The sequence below is a fragment of the Mustela putorius genome, unplaced genomic scaffold (genome assembly GCF_011764305.1).
Source record: "Mustela putorius furo isolate JIRA1106 unplaced genomic scaffold, ASM1176430v1.1 tig00003863_pilon_pilon_pilon, whole genome shotgun sequence".
Lineage (NCBI taxonomy): Eukaryota > Metazoa > Chordata > Mammalia > Carnivora > Mustelidae > Mustela > Mustela putorius.
Genome location: NW_025422015.1, coordinates 18,243,520 through 18,268,509, shown reverse-complemented (window position 1 = coordinate 18,268,509; position 24,990 = coordinate 18,243,520). Strand labels below are relative to the sequence as shown.

Sequence of the window (24,990 nt, the reverse complement as noted above, 5' to 3'; positions counted from 1 at the left end):
TAAGCTGGGGCCCCTGGTAGAGGAAGAATCCTTAAATAACTGTACCTTCACACGTTTGGGAAGAGGACATGCTGAAATCCCAGGCATGCCTGTATGGTATCAGCACGCCCTGCTTCTTAAATGATTCCCTGTGGGGAGTTGCAGGAAGGATCCCCCTAGCACAAATAATCCTAAAGCTTCACCACAGAAGCTGGAAGAAAGATAGAAAATCAGTGATCAGCAGCATAAACAGGATCTCTGTTTTTCCCTGCACATAATATTACTCACCAGCTCATTTGCAGAACTCTGCATCCATGACTATAAAGATTAACAATTCATTTTAGGTAAGGCTGACAAAGAGTTCATTTTGAAATAAGCAACAGCTGTCAAGTGGGCATATGTACACAACTTGCATTTGGAAAAAGAGTATATAAATCTTGCCACTATTATTTAGCTCAAGGTTTTTATCTATTTTTTGTTTTTGTTTTTGTTTTTGATACACCCAACCATGAGGTATTTTAAATTTTTAAACTCCATTCCTGAATATAGGAAATGTTTCTTGGGTTCTCCTGAGAGTGGGGTGCCCAGACTAACCACAGGCACACACACATTCTTCCCATAGTACAGTACTTTAAAATTAATAGCACATGCAGAGGAAAAACTAAACCCTTTGACGTCACTCTTGAAATGAGGAAACATAAACAGAAAAGGCTCCACTTCAGTAAGCCGCCAGAGTTGAAGCCGATTGGTCTCTGCTTTTCCTCGCCTGTGGCAACTGACAGCACCTCCCAGCCTAGCAGGCCGGCTGCCTGCCTGCTCCCCCAGCCAGTCGTGGGTCTGGGCACTGCAGCAGGCTCGGCTCTATCCCAGCTCTTGCCTGGGAGAAAAGTCGTGTACTCACCCAGAGACAATCTCTCTTTCTACCTTCTTTCTCTCTCGATTTCTCTGCGTGCTTTTGTGTTTCTTTCCTTTCCTTTTCTTTTCTTTTCTTTTCCCCTTGTTTTTACTTAATTATATTCCTAATCCTGGATGAAGTTGCTGGATTCTGCAGCACAAGTCTTCATGAACAAGCAGCACCGCTCAGAGATTTCACAGCATTCAAAGGTCACAGAACTGCCAGTATGGTTAAATGTCTTGTTTAATGGTTGAGGTAGGTACAACAAATTTAAGCGGCAAGCTCATTTTTCTTGAGAGAACGGAATCACAGAGAGATGGCAGGAGTTTTATTTAAAACGAACCTGTGTGTATATATATATACATATATGTGTGTGTGTGTGTGTGTGTGTGTGTGTGTGTGTGTGTGTATATATATATATATTTTTTTTTTTTTGGTCTGTGATTGTTACTACAGCAACCAGCTTTTGAATTTCCTTCCTTTTTCTAGGCGAAGGGACTAAACATTATCACTTACCCTGAATTAACCCTTTCATTCCAACCAGCCTAAATGCGAGACTCCGGGATTTTCATTGCACTTTGAGCCCCCATGGAGGAGGATTCCTTTTTCCCTTCTTTTGTAATGAATGCAATACTTCTTCTTCAACATAAACCTTAGAGTTGGCTCATTTTTCTTTTCGGTGAAGATAGAACAGGAAAATATTGGTACAGAGATTGGTGAGGACTGCAGGACAGGGAAAAAGAAAATCAGGGTTTTTTCTGTTTTTTTTTTTTTTTTTTTTTTTTATCTTGAGTTTGCCATGTTGGTTGATAGCAGACTTCAAGAAGAAAAAATTAGTAGGAATAAGCTAATAGGTAATAGGGCTGAAGGTAGAAAAACTTGTAGAAGGTATGTCAGAAAAACGAATTCCTGAGGAAAATGCACTTTATCACCTTGTTGCATTTAAAAAAATATTCTGGAATTGGAAGTCGGCAGAAGAGGTGCAGGCGCTGAGTTAGATGATCCATGGTTTTTAGATCTTACTTTTTATAAAGGAAACTAAAAAATTCTTTATTAACCCTGTGAATTTGCTAATTTTCTTTTCCTGCAAGAGTTGAAAGCAGAGTGAGATATTTAATTAGGGACCTCAGTGATTGAGCCGGGGATCTAATTAATCATCCATAGATCCTGTTCTTTATGGGCTTTGGGCAGAGTGACTGTTTGAGTAAACCTCTTTGCATCAGAAGGCAGGCATAGACAGTAAACACACTAACTGCTGCAGGAAGCAGGGCAAATAACATAATGTTGTTTTCAATGACACGTTATTATTATGCGTTGAGGGGAACCCCTGCTAAAAATCATTTCTGTGCAAAGAGTCCAATTTTGCCAAAGCAATTCCAGTAACATATGGTTAACCTGGATTTCCTTATTAGCCTTCTCAAAGTTATGCAATAGCAAGTAAGACGGGATTATTCAAAACCATGACTCTGTTTCCAAAATTTCTTACTGATTTTTTTTTTTTTAAGATTTCTACTCTCCACCTCGAGAAACAGAAATTTTAAAAAGTGGGTCATGTTAGAAATATTAAGCAAGATATCAAAGACATAGTGCATTTCAAAGGGTTAACAAAATTAACTGCATGAAACTGTGATGTACTAAGTTAAGAACTGTGAAAATATTAGCTCCGAAATGCAAAGGATGTGCTGTGAATGGACAATTGCTTTTCTCCAGCGCCTAGTGGGAAAACAAGGACTTTGTGTGTTCCAAATGCGGTCCCTCCATTTCCTCTGCTTTATCTTGTATTACCCGCTGGGGAAACAAAGATGGGTGTCAGTAGTTGCGTCTTGATTGACATTTTCTCCAATAAAATGAAGTTGCTTTTTGTAGCAAGTAGAAGCCCAAAGTTAACTAGTTGCAACTCCGAAGATTGTACCCTCTTTGTAAGGATTTTTACCTGATACCATAAGCTGTCCAATTTCAGACTGTACTGGCTCAGTTGACCAAAAGGAGACAAAAATCAGTGGTGACTCTAAGTCAGCAAATTAGCTGACAAAAAACCTTTTTGGAATCAAGTTACTTAGGATAAGTGTGGAAAAATTCAAGATGTGTCATGAACAGACATCGACTTAGGGAAAATCGTACCAGTGCACCTTTTGGTGCTTTACATGGTTTTCAGCACAAAGCTGTTTATTGTCAGTTCTCAATAAATACCTAGTTAAAATACTTGTTGAGCACTTACTACCCTTCATATATTGTAAATTATTTAAATGCTTCAAAAGTATGGCATTTTTTACTGTCTTTGAAAAATGTTTTTGGTGTCAGTCCGGCCTAAAATGTAATCTAGAAATCAGCACAACAGTAGTACAGAGGAGGGCATTCTCAGCATTGACCTGTGTTATTTTCAGCCAAAGGACATCCTACTCCAAACAGATGCAAAAGTAAAATGACCAAGTTTCCTCAAAGTGAAAATGAACCACCTTGAAAATGCATCTGCCTAGTAATTAATCTTCCAAAGTCCAAGGTTGTTAGCTAGGCTCAAATCACGGAGGAAGCTGCTTGCCAACTCACAGAACAGTGTTGGAAGGAATTTTTTAAGCCCTAGACTAATCTCAAGCAAGATAAAGAGGTCTTCATTATATTAAAGAGAACCACCAAAATTAAAAATTAGGATAGATTTCCAAACATCTAAATGTAAAAGCTAACAGGTAGTCTAAGTAGCTCAACTGACACTGACTTTTGGGGGACATCTTATTGGGGAAAGTAGGTCACTTACCGGGGACCCTGGATATACAGAATATCTTCTTCCAAAAATCCACCATCCTATGGTGGGCACACATGTGCTACTTTGCACGTGTATCCCAAAAGTAGCCTAGAGACAAGTAGGAACCTCTCCTCTAAGATGTACATCTGGCTGAGGAAGAAGGGATTTGGCATTTGGACATGTAATGAGGTCCTCTCTAACAGTGCTTCTTCATGGTGGCACCTGCATTTCTCCCAATGATGTGCCTTGGAGAGCACTTCCATCATTCACATGAGAGCAGCCTTGTGATCTGTACTGTTGGCTTCCAGGAGCATCTGGGGTGACTAAGTGGACGTGCTAACTTTGATGTGTGAGATGGTACATACTTGGTGTATTAGCAATTTTTGGGTAATTGATATGGAAATTTGGGGGAGAGAAGGGAAAAAGGGATGTAGAAACCCAAACTGACTGAATATCTACTATACACAAGCACTTAGAGATTTGAACGCAGAGAGTGAAGCGTGTCAAAGTTCTAGTGTATAACCAAGGTATTTATACTTTTCCAAGAATCATTTAGGTATCCAAATGATTTCATTTGTACTTATTAGAAAATGACTGCATGGAGTACACAAAACAAAACAAAACAAAACAAACAATGACAGCAGCAACAAAATCAGGAGGCAGAGACAGGAGACCAGAGTGGATATTCTCTTCAGGCTCTAACTAGCTGGGTGACTGAGCTACTTGCTCACTCTTCACTTCAGTTTCATTATCTATAAAGGAAACTGATTGTATTGTGTTTCTAACAGTGCTTTTTATTTGAAACTTTTTATAGTATTCTTAATTTAGAGTTTTTAAAATAATATATATGTATAAATGTGAAAACATCAAACCTTTATTCAAAAACATCACTGTGTATTTTCTACATGTCCCATGAATGAATACAAAGATAGATAAACAACAATTTCTACCTTTGGGAAATTTAAATTCTGGATAAACATATAAGTGAATAGCAGAGTCTTTGCAGAGAAATGGAAGAACAAAGCAAAGTTTGGAGGGAGGTAGTGATGAGGAAAAGTGAAACTGAAGATGTGAAACTATGCTAATTGGAGTTTAAGAAGAAAACTAAATTTTCTATCTATGTATTTATTTCTATTATGGTGATCTTTAATATGATCAATTAAAGGCATTGCCATTCTTCTAAAATAACATATATAATGGTGTTATTAAAAAAAATACAAAAATATAACATTGAAGACATCTGAAGTTTTCTCCAGGGGCCGAATTAAGTTACTGCACAGGATGGAGATGGTGAATTAAGTCAGTGAACTAAATCAATGGTGATGATGGTGTCTTCTCTATCATCGTTTGAACTTGGAACCCCAAGGAGTCATAGAAAGCAGGAGAACTTTAACAGCAGCCCCAGATGCCAGCAGCCATTTGGTACAAGCAGGGAATGGTCACAAACTGCAATGGGCTTGAGTTATTGATGCAATGTGGTGGTGTTCTGGGAAATGCCCTCAGTGTTAGGAAAGCTTACCTAGCAGCTCAGAACTTATGGAGATAACCCATGTGAGTTAGTGCACATTTCTTAAATTTGGGGGGCCTCAGTTTCCTCATCTTTAAATGCGGCCATTGGAATATTTGTAGAATGCCGTTTTCCTTCCCAAATCTGACAAGATTAATATCTGACTTCTTAGCATCCATTTGTTTTTATTCTTCCATCTCTCCCATCCTTTATTTCTACCACTTCCCTTTCTACTTTGCCTTTGCTCAGTTTTCCAAATTCACATAATTTCACCTCCAAAATACTCTCATTGCCTAAGAAAAACAAAAGCCAAACAAAGTCCTAGGTTTTGGAGAATTTTTCCTCAGGAAGACTATTGCTCCCCAGAGACGATCACCCAGGCTTGCCCCGGTTCTCTTGTGCTAGGGTAATGGGCTGCTCCATGGCGGCAACACTCCTTCATACAGTAAGGGACGTGCTCTGTGTTCATTGTAGGTGGGTACTATAATGTTACATAACAAGAATCTTTCTCCTGAGTGCCAATCATTATTGTGGATTTTCTATATTATTTAGTTCAATATCTCCTTAACCCAATTCTGGTTTCTTTAGCATAATTGAAAACATGTGGATAATCCAATTGGAGGAATCCTCAGACAAAGAACATTTTCTTTGGTGAATCAGTTGTCCACTGAGTAGCTGCTCTGAGAACTTTGCCCTGATGGCCCAGGGTCACTGCCTCATCCTAGTGGTGGGATTGATGCAGTTCAGCTCCCCTAATCCAGACACACTGGTGAGATCCAGTCAGATCTCACCAGTCAGATTGGGTCAGAACATTCATCCTGGCATCTCCTCTATGTGACAATTTACAGTTACCAACTCAACCATGGAGAACAGGGAGCAAGGTTTGTAGTTTCAGATAAACCTAAAAATAACTCAACACTAAACACACAGGAACTTATTAAACAATATACAGGTTTTAATGTAATACTGTATAAATACACCAATATTTTGAAAATCTAAATCCTTTCATGGCTGCTTTATACATCTATTTGCATGTAGTATAGAAGTAGGATAATAATAGCCTTAGCTGACATGCCAGTAAAGAAAGTTTATGTCATACATTTAACCTTCCTCCTTCCCTCCCTTCCTTGTCTCCTCCCTTTCCTACATTTGTAGGGAGAAGATGGAAAAAATTAAGATTAGTAATGAGATGTTGATGGAGTTTCCTTTAGTAAAATTTGGAGTAATATTTTTTTTAGTTTTTCCTTTCTAGTAGTTGGTAAATTCACCTAAGATTTTTTATTAAAATTCCAGATTGTTTTCTTATTAAGACCTTTTGTGTTTTGCATTGTCATAATTAACATATAAATAAGAAATACATAAAATATCCTTTTAACAGGATATTTGATGAAATTTATCATCACATGATGAAAATGATCATTACCAGCCCACTGCTTCAGACATACAAAGTAAAGATTTTGTTCAAAAAGGGGGTTTAATACCTGACTTAAATATACTGAAATATATTTAAGAGTTCTGAGTTTTAGGAATACGCCTATCTTCTCCTGCAATTGGAGGTCAGGTCTAGGGCCAATCTGGGCTTAGGGCTGTTTCCCTAGGTCCAGGTGTAGACATAAGGTGGTTAACATATGCCTGATTTGGTCTGACTTGGTATCAAAAAGATATCAAATAGTCAATGACTTAAATATTCGTTGACCTTGGTAAATCTTAGCCTAAGAACATATCAAATTATGTTCATTTTATATTCTGTAATATAAAAAGAACAAGAAGGTTCCTAAATCCAATAATAGGTGAGTTGTTGAAAATGTTACTTTAAATATGTACATTAGAAAACAGATAGTTATTTAAAAGAATGTGCTAGATCCGCAAGCACAAATATGGAATTTTTAAGACATATTAAGGAAAAAAAAGGCTAAACATTTCCACAACTATATATACACATTCATACACACCAACAGAAATTTTCTGGAAATTCCAATAAAAATCTTAAACGATGGACACCTCTGGGAGAACTTGGAATACAGGATGGGGAGCAAAACGTACTTTTCATGCATATACTTTAGAATCGTTCAGCTTTTCTCCCCACAAGTTTATTACATCTACAGTGGGGAAATGAAAAATATTTATTTTTATTGTGTGATATTTAAAGTTGAGAAAAAAATAGAAAGTAAAAGAAGAGTTCTGTTTTGTTTTTTAAATTGCTTCATTTGCTTCTTCCTTCAATCCTGTTGAGTTCTTCCCATATGTCATTGACATGACGAAGGAGCGCAGTATGACCAGCAAGGAACAACTCCTGCTTGAGTAACTTTGGGCCAATCATCACTCTGAACTCCAGTTTCCTCCTGGAAAAAACAAGGGGCTTAGTGAAGGTCAAAGTTCCTTCTAGCTTTTACACATGTCTAAGAAAATATTTTGGTCCATTGTATGCCCAACTATTTGAGATTTTTTTCCATAAACTGTATATACATATTTTACTGTACATATTTTATTGTTTTGAACATTTTGTCTAAATTTTCTGCTTTAGAATTGGTCAGGTTGGTTTAGTTTTTTGAATTAATTAAAGACCCAAAATTTATATTCATCCAAATAGTATTTAGGGAAACCACACGTTATTGATAGACCTTTAAAATTAAAATTTACTATAATATCATGTGTTCACAAAACAGTAGAAAACACTTATGTGTATTAAAATGTGTCATTTGTTGCAATACAAGCAACTAACGCTTCAGTTTGAATACGATTTATATATTTTTTGGTTTTACAGGAGGAAAAAAAAAGACTTTCATTTCCCTTTCTCATTATGCCACTTGCCAGCTGTGTCTGGTCAGATGAAAGAACTCAGTCATTCACAAAAGTGTAGAAGCATTCTTATAGAAAGGAGATGCTGCAGTAATACAAAGGTCTAAAGAACGCCTTGATTTAGAAAAGGTCATTAAATTTAAGAAAAAAGTTGTTTTCCATGAAATAGAAATATAGCATATTTCTATGTCTGTAAGATACTGTTCTTGCTTTTTCAACTAAATGAAAACATGTTCAATTTGGTTTTTAATTTGATTGGGAAAATGTAAATATTAGTCATTTTTGTTATTCAGTACTTTTTATTTTATATTTTTCTAGACTTTATATTATGTTGGAGTAAAGAGTAATCTTTAAGTAAAAATAAAATGAAAAGGATAAACATAAAACAGATAGGAATTTGTTTGATTGCAGGTTTTGAATGACCAGAGCCAACATTCTAAACTTGTCTTCATAAATCTATTTTAATTATTAAAAAAATCATTAAAATTAAAATCATTAAAATCAAAAAATTATTAAAAAAATCATTAATCACATAAAATTATTCATTGACTTATAATAATTGAGAAATATTGTCCTCTTTTTAAAATTAATATATTGCCCCAAGTGTTTACGTGTGAGTGCATGAGAAAGAGATTAAAAGCAAGGACTTCTCAAACTTGAAGACAAATTTATATAAAAGCTTTTTATGTGGTAATTCATGTCAAGAAGACAGTGATTTGGAGAATATACCCTACTGAAAATGCATCCTTTAATGTAATTCTTTACCAAAAGAAATAGATGCATTTATTAGATTAAATGATAATAATTATAATTTTTCTTTAAAAATTCAGTTTGTATGTTATGTTGTGAAAGAGAAAGGAAATCAGGAAGAAAAAAATGAGGTTCAAACTTTTTTTTTAATATTTTATTTACTTATTTGACAAAGAGAGACAGCTAGAGAGTCAACACAAGCAGATGGAGTGGGAGTGGAAGAGGGAGAAACAGGCTTCCCATGGAGCAGGGAACCCAATGCTGCTGAATCCCAGGACCCTGGGATCATGACAGGAGTCAAAGGCCGACACTTCACGACTGAGTCACCCAGGCACCCCAAGGTTCAAACTTTTACAAGGGGCACTAAACTTGTAATCTAAAGCCTTGAGTTTAAGTTCCAGTTGGTAGTCTTTCTGAGAGTAATAGTTTCAGCAAGTTATTTAGAGTTTTTGACTTTTGTATTTCTGCAATGTAAATATTTATTTATTTATTTATAAGAGTAGGAGAGCATGAGGAGAGGCAGAAGCAGACTCCCTGCTGAGCAGGGAACCTGACATGGGGAGGGCAGGGAGAGCCTGCCCATCGAGCCTGACAGGGGACTCGATCCCAGGACTTTGAGATCGTGACCTGAGCTGAAGGCAGAGGCTTAACCAACTGAGCCATCCAGGTGCCCCTGAAATGTAAATTTAAAGTGAAGTAACTTTAGGTTCTAAAATTTCTAGGACTTACTGCAAAGATGAATTGACTTTCATATGTAATTAATCACTCGATTCATAGCACAAATGTCAAGTCACCTCATTCTTGAAAGATTCCTGTTAGGAAAAGATTAGTTATGCCTATTTTAATGGCAAGAAAATTGAGGTTCACAGAAGTTACAGCTGACAGAATTGGTATACAACCCCAGCTTTTTAATGACAAATTTTTATTGCTTTTATATGTTTAAAATGCTTTATGTTTCAAGTTCATTTTGAATCATTCTAAGCATGAATTGAAAAAAATTTATGCAAAACATAAAAGTATGTTTCAAATGTTAAAGCAATCTACTTGGTATATTTACTTATAGGATGTTCTAATATATAAAGGAACAATACTATTTCTTTTTAAATGGATTCACAATGGATGAATCTGACACTTTATACTTCAGAATTTTGGCTGTCAGAGGCAGTATAGTGTAATGGTGAACAGTGCAGAATCTGGTGCAATTCATTGTGGTTCGCTTATTAGCAATATGATCCCAAGAAAGTTATTTAATCTCTTTGGGCCTCACTGGACTTACTATAAAATAAAAGAGTTTATAGTAGTGCATCATATGATTGTTGAGAAGATCAAATGAGTTTTACCTGTAAACTGCTTAGAACACTGTGTGAAAGACAGTAAGCATCATGTGTGTTAAGAGTTGGTACTATTTTCTTACAAAATATAAAAATTATTTCATGAAGTTGTAGCTATTTTGTGTATAGTGCTGCTGGGTGCTTTAAACATTTAAGGGAAATATTGTTTTTTTAATTTTTAAAATTTTCTATATTAAACAATAGTGCACATACAGAAAAATACCCATCATATAAATAAACATAACAATTCACTTATTGTAAGTGAACCTGTGCAATCATGACCCAAGCCAAGAACTTGAACATTATTACATTATTGCCACCTCAGGAATCCATCATGCCTCCTCCATTCTGCCATTCACCATTACAGGGTAAGACTCATTCAGTTGTTAAATATGGTTGTATTTTGTTTATTTTCACTATTCCATAGTGTTTAATTATTTGAATATGCAAGAATTTGTTTGCTCATTCTGCTGTGGAAAAACATTTGTGTTGCATCTAGTTTTTTAATATTATAAAAAATACTGGCCTGAGTATTCTTGTTACACATCTTTGGTGCACATGTACCTGTATTTCTGTTGAACGTATACTTAGGAATAAGTTGCTAGCCAACAGAGAATGTTAATGTTCAACCTTAGTAGAAAATTCGAAAAATTGCTCAAAATGGTTCAAATAATGTACATTCTTACCAACTCCATATGATAGATCACTTCCCCATAACCTTACTTATTAGCATTTAGTAGGTATGTAATGATAGCTTATCTTGGTTTTAATTTGCATTTTCCTGATTATTAATAAATTGGAGCATTTTTTCACTTGTTATAGGTCAGGTAAACATTCTCTGTCAAATTTTTAAACAAGTCATTTAGATATTAACTTATAAGAATTCTTTATATATTTTAATATATAAAATATATATGTATATATATTTTATATATATTTATCATATATATAAAATCATATATATATGATTGCTATATATGTTATATATATTTTCTCCCCTTGGTAAAATCTTCTGTTTTCGTAAAATCTTCTGTTTTCTTCTTCAGGATTATTTTGGTCCTTCTTCATTCCATATAAATTATAAATTAACTTAGTTTCCTTCCTGTAAAACGAAACACTGTTACGATATTGATCATAGATCAGTTTGGAAAGACTGACATCTTTCCTGACTCTTCAAATTTATAACATAGTATATCCCTCCATTTATTTAGGACTCTATTAAATTCTCTCAATAATATCTTCTAGCTTGTTTTGTGGCCATTTTACACATTTTTTGCTACATATTTTGATATTATTCAGAATGTTATCTCTTCAATTTCAATTTTAACTTTTGTTGCTAATACTTAGAAAAACAGATTTTTCTAGGGGCACCTGGGTGGCTCAGTGGGTTAAAGCCTCTGCCTTCAGCTCAGGTCATGATCCCAGGGTCCTGGGATCGAGCCCCCATATCGGGCTCTCTGCTCAGCAGGGAGCCTGCTTCCTCCTCTCTCTCTGCCTGTCTCTCTGCCTACTTGTGATCTCTGTCAAATAAATAAATAAATATTTTTTAAAAAACAGATTATTTTATATCAATTTATCAACAACATTGCTTAACTCACTTATGAATTATAATACTTTATTCTGTAGATTTCTTTCATTTTCTAGGTAGACAATCTTACTATCTCTATATTGACAGTTTTTTATCTTCTTTTTCCATACTGAACTTTGTCTTATTGTGCTAGCTAGAATTGTCAGTAAATTGTTGAAGAGGGTAACACTGGGTAAATGGATTGTTTCAAATCTCAGGAGAGCTTTCAATTTTTTTTACACTTAGTATGATATTCTTTATAATATTTGGTAGTTTCTTTCTATTCCAGTTTGCTAGTTTTAATGAATGAATACCTATCGGATTTTTTTTTAAGATTTTTATTTATTTGTTAGAGAGAGGGGCGGGGGAGAGATACAGAGCGCAAGCACAGGCAGACAGAGTGGCAGGCTAGAGGCAGAGGGAGAAGCAGGCTCCCGGCCGAGCAAGGAGCCCGATGTGGGACTCGATCCTACGATGCCAGGATCATGACCTGAGCCGAAGGCAGCGGCTTAACCAACGGAGCCACCCAGGCGTTCCTCAAATTTTTTTGATACCTATCATATGATTTTTCTGTATCATTCTATTGTGATGGTGGTTGATTTTACAATGTCAAATCAAACTTGAAGTCCTAAAATAATTGCAATTTAGTCATGATATGTTGTGCTTTTTTTTTTTTTTCCCTAAATCCCTCATTTCCTTGTTTCTGGAATGCTAATAATTTTCAGGATTTTGAAACTGTGTTGATGAAAAAGATTAGCCTAAAACGATCCTTTTTGGTAACAACCCTGTCAGGGATCCACAGGCCTCATAAAATTAGAAAAATTATTCTTTTAAAAATATTTTGGGGGAATTTATATAAATTTCTGTTATTTTTTCCTTAAATATTTGTTAAAAATTATAAATAAATCCATGTGGTCCTAGAATATTTTATAGAAATTTTTATAGTTATAATTTTAATTCCACTAACTTTTATAGGCTATTCAGATTTTCTACTTTTATTTTCAGTTTTGGTAAGTTGTATATTTCTTGTTCTTAGCTATTTTGTCTAAATTTTAAAACTAGCATGAGGTTATTTGTAATATCCTGTTTTAATATTAGTCTTACTTTTTATTATTGCTATTAATTTATTGTGCTATTCCTGTTTTTCCTTTTTTCCCTATGGTTTTGTCAAGATCAATTTTATTAGCTATTTCAAGTAAATAAGTTTTATTTTTTTAAAATCCTTTTCATTTATCTATGTTTGTTGTCTATTTTTAATTTCAGTTCTTTATTATTTCCTTCTTGTTCCTTTCTTTAGACTTATTTGCTGAGTTTTTGTTTTGTTTTGTTTTTCTGTTTTCCCAAATGATTTTGTTGTTGTTGTTATTGTTTTTGTTGTTTTTGGCTCATTTACTTTTCAGTCTTTCTTCTTTTTGAATATATACATTTAAAGCTATAGATTTTCCTCTAACAGTTCTAGCTGTGTCCCAAAATTTAGCGCTTCCATTATGAGTTCATTCAAAATAGTTTCATTTGTAATTTCTCTTTGGACTCACAGATGATTTAAAAATGCATTTATTAATTTTTAAGTATATTGAGATTTCCTAGTTATCTTTTTGTCATTGTTTCTTAGTATAATTCTACTGTGATCATAGATCATACTGTGTATGATTTAGGTCTTTGAAATTTGTTGCAACTTGTATGTGTGACCCAGCATATGGTCAACTTTTGTAAACATTTCACATGCACTTGAAATGAATGTTTATTCTGTGGTTGTTAGGTATAGTGCTTTATATATGCCAGTTAGAAAATTCAATAATTGCATTATTCAGATCTTCCACATCTTTACTGATTTTTTTTCTTCCTCTAATTACTGAAAGAGGAATGTTAACAGCTCCAGATAATTGTGGATTTGTCTATTTTTCCTTTTAATACTGCCATCTTTTACTTCATTATATTGTGTTAGAGATATGAAATTGCCATTATGGATCAAATAGCTGAATATCAGCATTTTTATATAAACTAATAAACTAATATTTTAATGGTGTGCTGTTAAATCATACCTTCACTGTGGGGTGATAATTGGTTCTTGGGAAGCAGAACATTCTTACATATCGTAATAGTTTATCTCCTTCCAAAAAGACTCACTAACAAATATAGTGTTGGAAAGAGAAGCTAAAAAGACTCCTTAAGGAAATGGGATGATACGGAGAGGTTGATAAATACTTCATTTAGACAAATTATATCTTCCTGGTGAAATGAAACTTCTCGTATAATAAAGTATCCTTTTTTTTTTTTTGTCCATCAATGCTTTATGTGTGACCTATTTTTCATTCTTTTAGTTTTAAATTTTCTATATGTTTATGCTTTAGATTTGTCTCTTTATAGTGGATGTATTGCTTTATCATTCAGTTTGGTTATATAGGTCTTTTCAGAGGAGTATTCAGCCCTTTTATATTTAATGTAATAGTGATTTTTTTTTTTATTTAAGTGCCGACTTACTCTCTACATTCCATTTGTTTTCCTGTTTTAGATTTCCTTTTATCTCATTGCTAGTCATCTCTTGGGTTAAGTATATTTGTCATTGAATTTTCCTTTCCCATTAGCTTGTTATTTTTAAATTCTTTCACATGTTTTACTGGTTACTACTGAGGTTACAGAATGTATGTTTGACCTAATCAAAGTATGATGAAAATTAGTATTTTTATTACTGTAGCAAAAATTGAGAACCTTTGAATGAATGTCTTAACTATTTTTATACCTCTCCTGAATTATATGCTGTTTTCAGGTATTTAATTTTATATAATTTAAGTCCCATAATAAATACATTATTATGTTTTTATACAGTCATATATACACTTAATTACTTCCAGCATCTCTGTGATTGCATATAGAACTTCTTTTAGTTTATTCATAATTTAGTTTAGGTTTTCGTTGTCTGAAACGACTTTATTTTGCCCTTTTTAAATGTGAATGTTTCCTGGAAATAAAATTCTAGATTGGTAGTTTTCTTTCCTCACTTCAAGACATTATTATATTGCTTTAAAACTTTCACTGTTTTGTTTTTTTTTCTTGAAGTCAGAAAACAGCATTTAAAAGCAATCTCTCCTTTTTACAAAAATTTCCTTGATGATTTGTAGTTCTTTATACCTTCAATTTCCAATAGTGTTACCATTATTGCTTTGTTGTGATTCTCTTTGCATTTATTCCTGTGAGGGTTTATATGATGTATTAAGTGTGCATCTTGATATCTTTCAGCAATTTTGGAAAATTACCATTCATTTTCTTTTTCAACATTGCTTCTGTCCCATTCTCTCACACTATTCTTAATGGGACCCCAATTACATATATACTTATCTTTGAATACTTCTACCCTCATCGTTCACCTTTGGTCTCTTTGTTCTTCGTTTTAGACATTTTCTTTTGACCAATATTTTATTTTCCTAATTCTTTATTCAGCTGTATACAATCTCGCACTTAATCCATTAAAGGAGTTTGCAACTTCTGTTATGGCATTTTTCAGTTCTAGAATTCTAACATTCTTTTTTGTAGTTTCTAGATCTCTTTCAAAATTCTTAGTCTTGTCTTTCATATCCTTGACTATATTCTACATACTGTTTTAAAGTCTTTGTAACTGTTTTATTTATATATTTTGAGTGTTTATATGTATTATCTGCTATTGATCCTGACTGGATCAAATTGTCTTGCCTTTCATATCTTTAATGGCTGTGAAAAGAGGGAAAGGGAAGAAAGTATTAAGGTTAATTGATGTGGCATTATATGCACCAGTGGTAAATTCTCGTTTTTCAAAAAAAATTTATTGTCTTTTCTTATATATTTGAAATAAATTTAAAAATGAGAAGTTGTATTCATCGAAGTCATGATTAAATAGATAAAAATTAGTATGTGTTCACCTGCCTAATTTTACTATGGTCATTATAACCATTATGCAAAAGCTAAACAATATAAGAATTATAATCTCAACAGTGTAATCACCTCATTATATAATTATTTTCCTTATTATATAATTATTATATATTATTTTCCAATAGCTCTTTGACAAACTATTATTTTGAAGATTGTTAATATCCTAATGAGACCTTGGGTCTAAGAACTATTTGTAATAGACAGACTTTTATCTGCACCTCACATTTCCAATTAAAGATAGCTACATAAAAGTATTATTTAATTCTTGATTTATGATTTTTGTGACTGGAAGCTAATGTTTTAGATTGTAGCTAATATAAATTAACTACAATGAGCTATTAACAAATTTCTTTATTGTCCTAATTGTTTCATACAAGCAAATATGTCATTGAATGAAAATGATACTCCATATGTGTTATAAACACTCAAAAATTTTTATTTTTATTTATTTTTTAAGTTTTTATTTAAATTCCAGTTAGTGTACATAGAGTGCAATATTAGTTTTAAGTGTACAATTTAAGTTATTCAACACTTACATACAGCACCTGGTTCTCAAGTGCACTCTGTTTTTTGTAATTAAAAAAAAAATTATTTTCAGTACACTAGCTTGTCCTATGGAATGTACAAATTAATTATTTAAATAGTTGCAAACAAAATATTCCTGGGAATAAGCTGAGCTATGCTATAATTAAACTTTGGCCTAGTTATGGAAAACCAGATTTTTGGTGTTCTGTATTTATCTATTGCCTCTGGCAGTTTGTTGGCTTTCCTGAGTGTTTGTGCTGTCCTAGTGCTACTCTATGCAGGTTTTGCCAGGACTGGGATATCTTTGAAGCACAGGTAAACTTGATGTCAAACCTAAGAAGTGCAAAATATACCACGTCCTTAACCTTGACTCTAATCACTAATTACTTGTGAGAAATTTTCAAACAGCTTGAGAATATATATTTTTAGAATAAAAATATTAAGAAGTTAAGAAAAATGAACTTGATACATTCTCCTCTATTGGTATTCTCTTCAAACAAATGTGTATTTCTAGTTTTCATACCTTGTGTGATGTTTTCTTTTCAAAATAGAGATGAAAAAATTGGAATTTAAAAAGAATCAATGCTCAATAATTTTCAAACCTATTACTAAGTAGATATTAAGACATAATAAATTTAAAACATACTAATAAGAGGTAAGTTTTATGCACTGTTACTGTTTTCCATTGATAATATCATACCTCACAGGTAATTAAAATAAAGGAAATTTATTTGATATTTAAGCCAAATGACTAAGTTTCATGTGTTACTCCATGAAATTTTAAATTGAGAAGACATTTTTAGCTTTAGCACATTATAGAGGAATAGCGAAGAGTTACAAATTATTGAGTAACTAAATAGTAGTTATGTAGTTTTTAATTGCCACTGCCTCAAATTCTTCATAAAAGCTACATGAGCTGTTTTTTCCATTTTTAACAGAACAAATATTTAATGTCTTTTCCTTAAAGAAATGCAAAAAAAAAGGGAATATTTAAACTAATATTTAAACTGATTTAATGTGCTGTCTCTCCTTCACATTTGAAGGAGTTAATTTAATATTTAAACTATTTTAATGAGCTAATTTAAAATTAATAAATATTTACAAATCTGATTATTTTGACCTGGTTATTCATGCACACTTGAGTAAACAAGATGATTTCATATTTTCTAACTGTGAAATGGGCCCAAACTTATGTCATCTGTCTCCAAAAAAGTTTGATATCAAAATATCAAACATTTTTTTTTTAAGAGTGTCAGGGAGAATTTTTTCCTATGGCTTTCAATTTGCACATAGCTAAGAATTCCTTGTTCTGGACTTTTGTCATAGAACAGGGGCAGATATAGACTTCTTTTGATTGCAAAACTCTCAATTTTTGCACACAAACTATTAGTACAAATTTGTGATATAGTATATTGATAAGCACTATCATCTTGAGGAAAATTTTAATTTCTGATTAAATCTCTCAAATCTCCTCAGAAAATCTCCACACAGGTGTAATTGTCCCCTTTTCAGGAGCAAACACAGGCTTTCATTGGTTAAAAAATTAGTCTAAGGTCACGGCTTTTCAACAACAGAGCCTGATTCATTCATTCGACCATCAGGTACTTGGGGACCTAATGTGGTATAGGGACTGGGGATATGAGTGTAGAAAAAACAAAGTTCCTTGCCCACAGAGCTTGAATTCCAGTGAGGAAGACTGACAGTCAACAGGTAAACAAGTAGATAAAACAAATTGTTTCAGACATGGCTAAATGCCATGAAGAAAATAAAGCAAGATAGTGAGACAGCTTGATGCCAGCCACAGAGATACGGATGTGTGTTGGCAGGTCAATGGAGTCTTCTCTGGGTCTGAAATGATGAGTAAGTAGCAGCTATGAAAAGACCTGGAAGAAGAGACATCCAGGTAGAGGAAAGAGCGAGAGCAAAGCCCTTTGAAAGGAGCAAGTCACACTGTTGTAAAGACGGAAAAGGGCCAGTGCTGCTGGAACAAAATGAGATGAAAGGAAGGACAGAGACAGTGGGCCTAAGTAAGCAGGGCCCAGACTGCATGGGCCTTCACAGAGCCTGGTTTGAATCTTACTCTCTCACTGTGAATGAAGTCACTGAAACCAAGTAGACAGGGAAGGGACAGCCACTGATTTGTCTCCTGGGTGGAGCATGGGTTGTTCAGCCCAGGGTACAGTATCCATCATGGGCAGCTGCTGGCTACAGCAGGCCAGATGGGAGGTGAGGGGGCTTGGATCACAACAGAGACAGTGGAGTAATGATCAGTGTTCAGACATTGAGCATCTGACAGTAGAACAGATGGGACTGGATGGTGGATCAAATGTGAAGGAAAGACAGCGATACATAGTGCTTTTGATCCCAGACTCTGGGGATGGGCTCCCTGGGCTCTGGTCAGCCTCCCACCAGATTTGTAACCTTGGACAAGTAACTTCAGACAAGTAACCTGTTCTCTAATTTGTAAAATTGGAGAAGGATTCCAATCATGCCTGTGTTATAGGACTGATTGTGTGTGTGTGTGTGTGTGTGTGTGTGCACGCGTGCGCGCCCGCGAGCACGTACACTTAGGAGTGGGTTCAGTAGTATGTACTTTGTCCATTGTGTACATGACCGTTAAATAAAATAAATTTGAGAATGATTGATGCCTTCTAGATGTTTAGCTCACATCATTGCCGGTAGCATTGACAATATAGGGAAGATAGAGGGAGGATGAGGATGGGGAAGGGGGTTGCAGAGAGAAGTTAGGAATTCTGTTCAGGACACATTCAGTTTGAGATGCAGTATTCAGGAAAGAGATCAGAACTGAAGTTAGATTTGTCAGTGCATACGCTATTTAAAGCCTTGGCACCAGATGAGATCACCTAGAAAGACAACGTAAATAGGAAGAGGGTGGAGGACTAACCCTTCCACCAGCATCCAAGGGTCAGGAGAGGAGGAGGAGCCAGGAAATGATTCAAATGCATACACATCTGGTTTTTACATGGTGCTGCCTATATTACTGGAGTCTTGCCAGAGCTCATGCTTCAGAAGACTCTATAGACATGAAAGCCTCTTTATACATCTCTAGTGGCAAGGGGCTGAGGCTTCTGGCTTGGACCCTGACGACAGGAATTTTCCATACATACTTGAAAGCAGCACAAAGAAACTGTGGTATAAATATGCTGTTCCATGTTTACTCATAGATTTTTTTTTTCTTTTAGCACAGTCATACTTAAGCATGGCCCCTAATGAGAACTCACTTGGCTTTGCACAAGCTCAGATTTCTTCACATGAAAGTATGGGCGTCTCCAATTGACAAAGATTTTTGTTTTGGTGCAAAAGTCTAAAACTGGAAAAGAATCATCTCCTAGATGCTGTATTATTTATGACAGTTTGATTTCCAGTCAGCCCACCAAAGCCTCTGTAACCCACAAAGAAATGAAATCCAAGTGCAAAGAATACATATGTAGACCCTAAACTACACATGGGGCAGGGTTTAAGGAAATAGTCACAAGAGACCAGGAACACATTTTCTTCTCTTGTTGGGCCTAGCAAAAAAAGGGTAAGAGAATTTCCTACTGGGTGGGGATGTTTGGCATCAGAGAAAGGTGTTCTTGTGGCCATGGTCATTAACCTATAAGCTGGCCAGTAATTGTGGAAAACACAGATATATGAACTGAGGAAAAGAATTCTCAGGAAAGATAGGAAACTTGAAATTTAGTCTTGGCTCTGACATTTACCTTTGTTGTGATATGAAGGAAGTCACAAACTGTTCTGTAGTTCAGTTTCCATTCGTTTGATATTGGTTGTAATAATCCCTCACAGTGTTGTTTTAAGAATAGATTGATTATATATATAGATATACTTATGTGTGTGTTGTGTATAGTCTGTTGAGGTATATACGTAAAATATGTATTCACTATAGCGGTGTAAATGATGGAAAGATCATTTCTCTTTGATTTTTATTTTAGTAAACGATTCTTAGGAAAATATGAATGACTGGATTTTAATCATGTGGAGCAAATATAACAAAAATGAAATTTGAAAGAAAACTAATTCAAGCAATTCAGAATAACTTCTATTCATAATAACATTGCGATTAGGTTACCTCATTAGCTCCTCCAATTTTTCCTAACAGATGCCTCAGAGAGCTGTCAAAAATGATCCAATTCCAGCTTCTTAAGAGCCTGAGTGCTTGCAGAGAAGAGTTCAGTTGCCTTAGCAAATTTTACCTTATATAAATATAATTGGTAGCATCCTTATAATTTACCTCCAGCAGGCGATCTAGAATTTCATTACAAATCATTATTTACTATCTTAGTGCTGCTCCATGTGCTAAACCCAGAAGAACGCTTATTTAGGATTTCATAATTTTATCAATCACTACCCAGTTGTATGTCACTAATGAGTGAAAATGCTATGTTTCTCATTTTTTCATGCCTAACTCTTTCTCTTACACTGTATTTTTGAAAAGCTTTTTGAACACCAGCAGATTACCAATAACTTGAGTTTGGTGAGGATATTCTCAGCTTATATTTTATCAGAGAGAATGGGTTCTACGTAAGAGAACAATTTTTGTGTCTTGGTGTATTGTCTAATGCTTTGGTGTCTTGATTATTGATTTCCATCAATATTCTATAATGACTCTTGTATTAATGAATTAATTTTACAAGTGTGAAAAAAATTCACTCTGGTAACTATCCATGTACACAATCATACCCTAAAATGAAGTATCTGATTATTATACTTACAAGGAAGATGGAGAGCCAGAACTGAAAGAAAAACTGATTTGGTTATCAATCCAGAAGTGGCACTTGTTTAACTTCTTTCATTCGTCTCTTCCACAGACTTATAAAACACATCTGAATTTGTAAACCATCCATAAACACCAAATGATACAATATACGAAAATACCAAAAATGGGAAGAGAGATGTCTTTCCCATACATATTGTCAGGTGTCGTTTTTCCTTCAGGTTTTTAAATAGACTTTGAGTCCAAGAACATTCTCCATAATGTTCTCACTGAAAGAATGCAGTGTCCTGTGAGTGTATGTATTATGGAGTTGGGTTTTTTTGGCCTAAATTGTTTTTGAAGTATTCTTTAATGATCTTTCATATAGATCATTAATATTGAATGATATAGTTCTGGGAATTTCTCTACTTCTGGAAAAGAAAAGATGCTTTAAAACAGTTATTGAATTTGCTGAATATATGAACTAGCTGTTTATGATTTATTTTGATGAGTACTACTTTTGTCTTTGTTGTGATTATAAAAACAATATAAATATGTTGTAAGTAATTGGACAACATAAAATATAAATATTGATAATCATTAATACTTTGATTTCTATTCATAGACATCGACTTTTTATTTAAAAAGATTGCTCTTATTTTTTTTTTTTTGAGAGAGAGAGAGAATGCATGCACGTGTGATGGGAGAGGTGGAGTGGGTGGGAGAAGAAAGGGAGAGAATCTTAGTAAGCTCCATGCAAGGGCAGAGCCCACTGGGGGGCTCCATCTCATGACTTGGAGATCATGACCTGAGCGGAAACCAAAAGTCATAGGCTTAAGTAACTGAGCCACCCAGACACCCCAAAGTTTGCCTTTTTAATTGCAAATATTTCCAACATACAGAAAACTATAGAAAAGAAAATGTTGTGGCAGACATCTGTGTACTCACTACTTCCATAGATGTAAAATTACTCATTCAACAAAAAGTTCCTGAAAATTGCTAAACTAAACACTGTTCCAAGTGCCTGCAGATTCAGCAGGGAGCAAAACAGATACTAGCAGGGGACACAGTAAGTTAAATGCATATGTAAAAGATAATAGTGATAATTGCTGTAAGAGGGAGAAAAAAAAGCAGGAAAGATAGGGAATGTTGGGGGGTGGGCATGAAATTTCAAACAGAGTGGTTGGGAGGCATCACTCAGCAGATGATGTTGTAGAAAAGACCTGAGATGCTGAGAGAGTGAACCATGCTGATACCGATGCCTCAGGGAACAGCAAGTGCAAATGGCCTGAGGTAGGAGAGTGCCTGATGTTTGGAGCCTCTCTAGCTTTCTTTTTATCTGTCTCATTAATTTCTTTCCTTAATTCAAAGGGGGTTTGTTTTGTTGTTCTACCAACTATTGGTTTACTCTGTTGTCAGTTTTAATCTTTCTTTCTTTCTAATTTATACATTTCACATTGTAAATTTCCCTTCCAATATCTTTTTACCTATCATAATCTTTAAAATATGGTATATTCATTGTAGCTCATTTCTAAATATTTTGTAAATTCTGTGATTTTTTTTCTATTCGATAATTATTTAGAAGTTGTTATTTTAAATTTCTAAGCGTGGGAGGTGGTAAGGAGATGCTTTCTTTTGTTACTGATTTCTAAGTTTGAAGCATTGTATTCAGGGACTACTGCTCATATAAGATGATTCTTAAATCTTTTTGAGAATTGCTTTTTAGTTTAAGTCACTAATTTTTGTGAAAAAAAAAGTTCATGTGAGGAAGAAAGGAAGATATTTTCTGTAATTTTTGGAAACCGCAAATAGTCCCCAACTCAAGCTTAACTGTGTTGTCAAAAGCATCTATTCTCTTACTAGCTTTTTAACAGCTGGATCAATGAAAGCAATATGTTGTTAAAATTTCTTACTCTGATTTGTGAATTTCTCCTTGTAATATTGTCAATTTTTGCTTTGTACACCTCAAGGTTTGCCTAGTAAGACAATGCAAATTAAGAATGATTATCTTCCTTGTAATTATTACTTTTATTTCAATTATGTAGTCTATTCCATCTAATATTAAAACATTAACAATCTCTTAATAATATTTTAACATAAAACCTGCTATTCCTGTTCTCATCTGGTTGTTATTTTCCTGACATATCTTTTTTTATCCCTTTGCTTTCAACATTTCTGCGAGTATATGTTCTTTGGGTGTCTTTTCAGATAACAGAACTGGGGTTTAATTTTTTTATTATATCAAAGACTCTCTTTTAACTGTCAAGCTAAATCCATACATACACTAAAATCTATTTATTTAGTTTTAACTTTGCTTTTCTATTCATGATGCTTTTTGGTTATTTCTTATTTACTCTTTTTCTGCTTTCTAGTGAATGGATTTGAGCTTTTAAATTCATTTTCTCTTCATTGGTCTAGAGATTAAGCATCTCATTTTTTAAAAATGATTTTATTTATTTGGAGGGGGGAGGATCAGAAGGAGAGGGAGAAGAGGCTCCCTGCTGAGCAAGGAGCCTGATGCAGGACTTGATCTCAGGACCCTGAGATCATGACCTGAACAAAAGCAGACACTTAACCAACTGAGCCTCCCAAGCACCTGAGGCATTTCAGGTTTTATGGTTTCAGTGACTACCCTTAAATTTTTAATATTCACACTAGAGATAAATATAAATAAGTATATATGTACTCAATATCTCTATCACACTCCAGAATGATATAAGGAACTGACTTAAATCAGATCCTGTCTACCCTCCAAACCATGTCGTTATGCTATTTGAGCTTATTTGAGCTTATTCAGGGTTTATTTTTAAACCCTGAAGTATTATCTTTTTAATATTTTTATAGTAAATGCTTATTTAAATTTACCATTAGTTTCCAACATCGCTCAACATTGTTTCCTATGTTTGATTCTTCCTGTGTAGGTCCTTGTTCTTTCTTTGAGTGTTCATAAGTAATGAATACTTTCCATATTTAGATTGGAAAATGTCCTTTTTAAATCTTATTCTTGAATGATAATTTAATAAGATATAGACTTCTTTAAGTTTCATTCATTTTCTTGCAACACTTTGAGGATAATATTCACTTGCATTTCAGTCTTTATTGTTGCTGATGAAGTTTTTGCTGTGAGTCTAGTTTTTACTTTGTAGTGCTCTGTCTATTCTGGTTGCTTTTCAGGTTTTCTAGGTTCCGCTCCTCTGCAAAGCACACCTCAAGACAAAGGTAGAAACAGAAAGGGTTTCTTGGGGGAAATGATCTTTGGAGGGTAATTCACAAAGAGATCAGGAGTAACTGGGAGAACTTTCAGCCCACAGACCAGGTCTGACTTTGAGAAAAGAGAGAAGAGGAAAGGAGTCTGGGGTAGGAAAGGCTCAGCCTGCAGGGCAACTCCGAGAACCTCAGCCAGGCTCCTGGGGATCTCCCAAGCACAACTGCCTGTTGGAAGATTTTGGTTTTGGGCCAGAAGAGCTTTGCTCTCATTCCCTCACTATCCCAGCATGAACTAAGAACAGTCTGGGAAGAGTGGCCTCCATGGGAATCCTGGTGTAGATCCTGAGGGAGGAGAAGCTGGAGCCCTCATCTGAGGCACTTCTTCCACCAGGTCCTCCCTTGAGTGCTGAGGACGGCTTCTCTCTCTCTCCTGTTCCTCAGGCTCACTGAAATATCTAGATTTACCTATATTTATCCTGCTTTATAATTTCATATCTCTTCTATGTTTCACATATTTCATCAAATCTGGTAAAACTTCAGCCACAAGTTCTTTGAAAATTGCATCGAATACCTTCTCTTCCCTTCCTGAATGTCTGTTAAGTATGTGTGGTTTGCATTCTCCTTCCATGATCCATTTTTCTTAAACACTTTTCATATATAGTGTATCTTTATTTCATTATACATCATTGTGAATGTTTTCCTTAGGTTTCTCTTCCAGATCTGTAATCTTTTGAGCTATGTCTTAAAGGCTTTTGATCCATATTTGAATTTTCATCTTTAATTAATCTTATTTCTTAATTCTCAGTTCTAGAAAATATATTTGTTATTGCCCATTGCCATGTTAGTGTCTTGTTCCTTCCTTATAATTTTGATATTGTCCTTTATTTCCAATAATGTTTAGCCTACCTGTTTTTCGAATTTCTTCAAATTGTACTAATAACGTGTGTTCTAATTCCCCTGATGACTGACTCTTGTTTGATAAATTTGCTCTTTCTAATTGTATTTTTTACATTGTTTAGTTTATATTCAGCAGATATTTGCTTTTCTCAGGTCTTACATGTTTTGTATTT

The 24,990-nt window shown here is 34.4% G+C and overlaps 1 protein-coding gene across 1 annotated transcript in view; it reads left to right on the top strand.

Annotated features, from left to right (window-relative positions):
* The first annotated feature begins 709 nt into the window (after nucleotides 1-709).
* The window catches only part of PDE7B (phosphodiesterase 7B), a 310,452-nt gene continuing 286,171 nt past the window's right edge, over nucleotides 710-24,990 (top strand). The window contains exon 1 of the mRNA XM_004740264.3: nucleotides 710-1,129. Coding sequence (XP_004740321.1) covers nucleotides 1,109-1,129 — 21 coding nt within the window. The 5' untranslated portion in view covers nucleotides 710-1,108. The remainder of the gene's footprint in view (nucleotides 1,130-24,990) is intronic.